General features: G+C 36.6%; 2 protein-coding genes across 2 annotated transcripts in view; one reads left to right on the top strand and one right to left on the bottom strand.

Annotated features, from left to right (window-relative positions):
* On the top strand, positions 562-1,559 carry LOC107641688. The gene is made up of 3 exons (XM_016345161.2): positions 562-842; positions 964-1,097; positions 1,218-1,559. The coding sequence occupies exons 1-3, from the start codon at positions 637-639 to the stop codon at positions 1,289-1,291; spliced, it is 414 nt and encodes a 137-aa protein (XP_016200647.1). The 5' UTR covers positions 562-636; the 3' UTR covers positions 1,292-1,559.
* LOC107642871 (succinate dehydrogenase [ubiquinone] flavoprotein subunit, mitochondrial) overlaps positions 2,664-6,402 on the bottom strand; it is a gene marked incomplete in the record, with an annotated part of 5,942 nt that continues 2,203 nt past the window's right edge. Inside the window, 13 exon segments of the mRNA XM_016346369.2 lie at positions 2,664-3,095; positions 3,460-3,497; positions 3,581-3,701; positions 3,798-3,867; positions 3,958-4,128; positions 4,208-4,382; positions 4,598-4,785; positions 5,127-5,270; positions 5,386-5,449; positions 5,544-5,636; positions 5,758-5,843; positions 6,110-6,250; positions 6,333-6,402. Coding sequence (XP_016201855.1) covers positions 2,993-3,095; positions 3,460-3,497; positions 3,581-3,701; positions 3,798-3,867; positions 3,958-4,128; positions 4,208-4,382; positions 4,598-4,785; positions 5,127-5,270; positions 5,386-5,449; positions 5,544-5,636; positions 5,758-5,843; positions 6,110-6,250; positions 6,333-6,402 — 1,464 coding nt within the window.

Raw genomic sequence — 6,402 nt, 5'->3', positions numbered from 1 at the left:
ATATCATTAACAAAACATATTTAATTTAATGTAAAAAAATGAAATTTATATTTATACTTTTTATTTTAACTTTTTATTTATAGTATTCTTAGTTTGAAAATCCCAAACCTATGCAATAAAAAATAGAATAGGATATTGCGTAAACCAAACCTCTTAGACCTTCCTCGAGGTCAAGATTATATCATATCTTTGATCTTTCATTATAGAAAAAAAAAATCAAGACTATATCCTTGACCACCACACGTTAAAAATTAACATTGAAAAATAACTGTGAATCTGTGATCATCTTTGGGATGTGCAACCAACGATGACCAGTGCAACAATTCAAGAACAATCTATTCTTAAAGATCGGTGTAACCGCCTTAATGCACTTAAATAAAAAAAAATTATCCTTACACCTGGGAGATGCTACTTCAGCACTCAGTAGAACGTGGCAGTGGCTCAGTTGAAAATTGGAGAGCATGCAACCACGCAAGGGTTTATGTTAAGGACACGCGTCAAATTGCACCACGTGTCTTGTCATGAACATACTAGATTTTCCTGAAACGCACTTATACCAACAACCAAAGTCTAACACTCTGCACTCTGCACTCTGCTATAAGTTTCTAACATGTATGCGCACAAGAAAAAATAAACATGCTTCACACTATCAAGACGGTTCTGACGTATTCACCTGCGGCTTCATCAGTACCACGATCTCTCTCTTGCAACCGTGGTCGGGAAGTTTCTGTCGTTAGATTTTGTACCCGCCCAGAAGCAGAAACTGGTCATAGTGATCATAACATGGACAAGAAGAAAGATCAGAACCCAAGCGAGGAAGCTGCTGCAACTACCGATCACGGGTTAGTTCAAATAATATTATAATAATATGATCTGAATAGATTATTGAAAATTATTTGGCTTTAATTTAAATAATTTGTATATCGATGAGATTATATATATTGATGTGTACGTGGATTAAAGGGATGTGATGTCTCATCCGTTTGGGGAAGCGTATGCTACGAGGTGCGATGAAGAAGGATTTGGAGGAACTTACGGTGGGAACCAATCTCTTCCCAAGACTGAGACGGATAAGTTCATCCATGAAAACCACCCAGGTTTGATAATAGCCTGCTATATTTATATATGAACCGTAGCTTTTTGTTGGTTTTGATTGCGTTGCTTATTGAATATTTGTTAATGAAAATGATTTGTGTCCTCTACTGATGTTTGTGAAGGTTATGACAAGACGCAGGGGAGTGAGGTGAAGGAGAAGGAAAAAGGGAGGCATCAACCTAGCGCCAACTCCTAGTTTATTCATCTTTTTTGTACTTCAAGCTTCTATTTTCATGTTTCGAGCTCTCCTCGACTTGGCTTCTTTTCTTGCTCTGCTTTCTCTTTTAATTATAGAGTTATGTGTACATTGTCAAATAAAATATAGGTTGGAATATAAATAAATATTAAAAATAAATTAAATCATGTATTTATACACTAATATGTTAGCGGTTGATTTTTGTAGTCGATTTTGATTTACAAATAACATTTTATGAGCATAAATTAATGGACTGTTATCTTCTGTATATTATTATTGGCTGATTTTTGTAGTCGATTTTGATTTACAAATAACATTTTATGAGTATAAATTAATGGACTGTTATCTTCTGTATATTGCACATTTATGGCATGCAGGATGTTCAACACCTCCATCTCTTTCTTTTTTATTTTTCCGGTTTGATTTTAGTTATGAATCTATGATCTTAAGAGTATGAAGGAGCGAAAGGAGAAAAATAAAGAATAAATAAATGTCGTGCATTATACTGAAATGACGAACAAAATTGTACGTGATTAAAATTTTTCGAAGTTGCTGCGACCTTACTGTCTCTATCTCTACTCGTCATATTTGGCCAATCCGGCTTGTCAACGGGAAAATAGTAGCCACTTTGGGAAGGGCATAGGCATAGGCATATGATCATATGCTAGTTCAGGAAACTTGAATACAAGTTTAATCGCGGATGTTGCGGCGCATTCTATCCCAGGAGCCGTATCTTCGGCCGCCTCGCCATGACCACCTCTAAGTGACCTCTTAGAATTCTCAAAAGCTTCTTTCCCTCCATCCCCCTCCATCCCCACAGGGGCGGTGAATCCATAGCTGTCTCGGCTGTTCGGAATAGGAGAGCACTCGTTTTGGTATGCTACAGGCTTTTGTCCGACAATCAGATATTTCATTTTATGGCATGGGCTTGCTTCGTTTGAAAATTGAGATGTTCTCAAATTGTATATATTTCCTACTCAATACTAGTCACAAAATGTGGAACCCAAGAGGAAAAAAGTAAAATGTTTGCAGTATTTTTTTTTTTTTTGTTATGGAAATAAAAGTAATAATATACTTTAAATTTTTGATATTTTTTAAAATTGTGAAAAATATTACATTTTTTTTAAGTTCGATTTGTGTGCCTCTAAAAATCGAACTACCAGAATAATACCCTAATAATCTCCATTTTAAAAAAACATCATTACTACCTCAATATTAAAAATATAAAGTTCTATAATCGGAGCAGATTAAAACCAGGTTCATACGGTTCATCGCATATCCCATTCCGCTTTAGACTTGGAGAAAAACGCATGTAGAACTTGTTTTAACTTTTAAGTCTTCAATTAGAAGTTTCTAGGGAGTTGAACAAAACTGGTTAAAATGTAGCGTCACTTGTAAGGAAATGCTACAAGTTTAGGGAGCCATGATAGCAACCAAAAACGTGCTGAAGCGTCATTTGGCAGGCCATATACACTCGAAAACTTATTATCCACCTACAAAACCAGTAACTGGAATTGTATTTGCTATTATTTTCTGCTACAAATACAGTGTCTACTGCGGATGCCGCATCGATGAATAATGCAACAATTATCATAAAAAATCAACAAGCATCTACGACGATTTATTGCATCTTTTTTCAAGTTGCACCAGTCATTCCTCGGTGGAGCAAATACGCCTAAACCGTCCACAAAAACAAGTAAATTAATACACACGAGCTTTGGGAGGGAATGACTCAACCTCATCATCTAGTGTATTCATGTGCACCGGCCTGTAGTCCAACCGGACCTTCTCCTTCTCCCAATACCTGCAAATTGATGCAGTAAGAGTCATCACACCAAATTCATGTTAGCGAACTCGACTCAAACTTTTAGAATGGTTTCTTGATAATTGCAACACCCTTATTTCAAGCCCAAATATAGTTTACTTTTACGATCAAGGTGAATAGTTTTCCCTACTGATGCGTAATGAAACCTAGCCATTGCACATTCTATTTAGTTCCCACTAGTTAACTGCAGATGTTGTTTTCCACTTCTCCTCAAACCAAATAAGGCCAGTAGATTCAAGGTTCCTACTAGAAATGAGACACGACTTCATCTCTACTTAAGTTCCTACTCCCATGAACAGAAAATCTGTAGAGAGAAAAGTTGCAGTATTGGCAAACAACTTACCCCAAAGTGTGTTTCATCCAGTTCTCATCATCTCTTTTCTGCACAATAGAAAGCAAGAAATTCAGTTACATTCTTCATCTTTATAATATTCGTCAACAACACGAGAGAAAAGGAAACCAACCGTGAAATCCTCACGGGCATGAGCTCCTCTGCTTTCTTTCCTGGCTTCAGCTGAGTGCATTGTGATGCAGGCATTAATCAAAAGGTTTTCCAACTCAATAGTCTCAATCAGGTCGGAGTTCCTGTGTATGTTTAACGAATAAATTTTACAATGAACAAGCAGGTCCTTAGAAATATAAGAATTCAGAAATATTCAATATTTGGAAAAACAATTTTACCAAATTAAACTCCGGTCCTCTAACTTGACATCATGGAAGCTCTCCCACGCTTTATCAATTAATTGGCAACCTAGAACGCATGAAATAAAGTTCAGAGGACGAAGATATCAACACAGGCCTTGCACACTATAGAACACAACTGGCGAGAAAATGGATTTACCTTCTGCTAATGTGTCTTGTGTACGGAATACAGCAGCATTATTTTGCATTATCCGTTGCATATTTAACCTAATTTTCGCTGTTGGCAATGAACCATTTGAATTTCTCAACTTGTCCAGCCAGGCAATTGTTTTCTGACCAGCGTCACTCTCTAAAGGTTTTTGTTTTTCTCCTGTGCATGTAAAATTGTTGAAGTATTAGATTCAATTCAGTGCAAAGTCGCACAGCCCATTACAGATAAAGAATCTTGCCTGGCCTATGGATTTCTGCAACCCTATTTGCACAAGCTCTGCCAAAAACTACAATATCCAGAAGCGAATTGGCACCAAGCCTATTGGCTCCATGCACCGACGCACAAGCTGCTTCTCCAGCAGCCATCAATCCAGGAACTACTGCATCTGGGTTGTCACCTTTAATGGTAACCACCTGCATAATTGGCATAAGATCATCGCAAATGATATGGATATCATTGTCCTAACAAACCCAAGCAATAACGTGTGTAGATATACCAGTAATCAATATGTAGCCAGGATAGTATGAATAATTATCCATGGTTCTTTTCTTTTTTACTTGATATATTTCAAAATTTCAATATTTCAATTAGAAGTCATACTCAAAAACTGATTATTTTAACTTCATACCTCTCCATGATAGTTTGTAGGTATACCACCCATGTTATAATGCACAGTGGGCAAAACAGGAATGGGTTCCTTTGTAACATCCACACCAGCAAAAATAGCAGCTGTTTCCGATATTCCAGGAAGTCTCTCCTTGAGCACATCTGGGGGTAAGTGATTCAAGTGGAGATAGATGTGATCTTTCAAGGGTCCTACAAATAATTTTTACAATTAATAAGCTTAATTAAGAAGAAAAAGAACATTAAACTATCTAACTAAAACAGAAGAAAAATTATTTTCTAATTCCCGATAAAAAATATCAAGGTCATGATTCTCATGAATAATTCATTTGTTTATTAGGAATGGAAAAAAAAAAAGATGACCCTCTAGAAAAGATTGAAGAAAACCTGGCATTTAGTTTATACAAATCATTATGCTTAAAACAGGGTACCCCTCAAGTAATACTGTGATAGTATGGCAGGACTCGGACTTCTTATATATTAATGAACAGTTTATAGTGAAACATGGATAAATCAATATGAATCCACCATACCTACACCACGACCTTCCCGAATCTCCATAGTCATTGATCTTGAAACTACATCTCTTGATGCAAGATCCTTTGCAGTGGGAGCATATCGTTCCATAAATCGCTCACCTTCACTATTTCTTAGAATTCCACCTTCACCCCGGGAACCTAAAGTTTCAAAAATATGATGAGAAACACACTATTCCAACGTAATTGGATAAGGCACATTTTGAGGTACAATATAAAGAAACTCAAGGTTGCAAATATAACTTAAACTACCAACCTTCTGTGATAAGGCAACCTGCTCCATATATACCTGTTGGGTGAAACTGCACAAACTCCAAATCCTGCAGAGTTTACAATGAAAGAATGTAAATGATTAAGACAAACAACATATGATAAATATTACAAAGTACAGAAGGAAAAAAGGCGGGGAAGAACCTCGAGAGGGAGTCCAGCACGTGCAACCATGGCATTACCATCTCCAGTACATGTATGTGCAGAGGTTGCGGAAAAATATGCTCTACCATAACCCTGAAGCAAATCAAAACAAAAGATCTCATGTATCCATAATGAGTGAAGTACACCGTATTTCTTCTTTTATAAAAAAAAATAAAGAAAATCCGTATCAAATATCTTGAAAAAGACATGTTACCCCTGTTGCCAAAATTGTTGAAGCAGCTTGAAACCGATGTAATGTTCCGTCCTCCAAATTCAAGGCAATTACTCCTTGGCAACTTCCTACATATCCAATAGGGAAATTGGTTAAGTTTACCACCACCTTCAAAACAAAAATTTAATGTTGTCCACTTTTTTTCACCACCTCATATATGTTTGAGAAAGCAATTAACATCGCTAACAAGAGTTAAATAAGATATACAATGCATAGAGAACAAGTTTTGTCACACGTATAAAAATTGCTCATATGGCCTAATGAACACTAAGGCCCTGAAATGTTCATTGATGGTGAAATACATAAAACAAACTTGTTTTCAGCAACAACTCACCGTCACTATTCATTATAAGGTCCAATGCAAAATACTCCACAAAAAACTGTGTATTATGTCTCATAGCCTGGCCATAAAGAGTGTGCAACAAAGCATGTCCAGTTCGATCAGCGGCACATGCACATCGGTAGGCTTGACCACCTGTATCATGGCAACAAAGGAATTCCAGGTCAGAACTCTTCTCAAAAGTAAAAAAGCCAACCATACTCCAAAATGAATTTACCCTTTCCAAAGTTCAAGCTTTGACCACCAAATGCACGCTGATATATTTTTCCATCCTCTGTACGGGAAAA

Source organism: Arachis ipaensis, chromosome B05 (assembly GCF_000816755.2).
Source record: "Arachis ipaensis cultivar K30076 chromosome B05, Araip1.1, whole genome shotgun sequence".
NCBI lineage: Eukaryota > Viridiplantae > Streptophyta > Magnoliopsida > Fabales > Fabaceae > Arachis > Arachis ipaensis.
The sequence above is the reverse complement of the archived record's forward strand: the minus strand, read 5'-3'. Positions and strand labels throughout refer to the sequence as shown.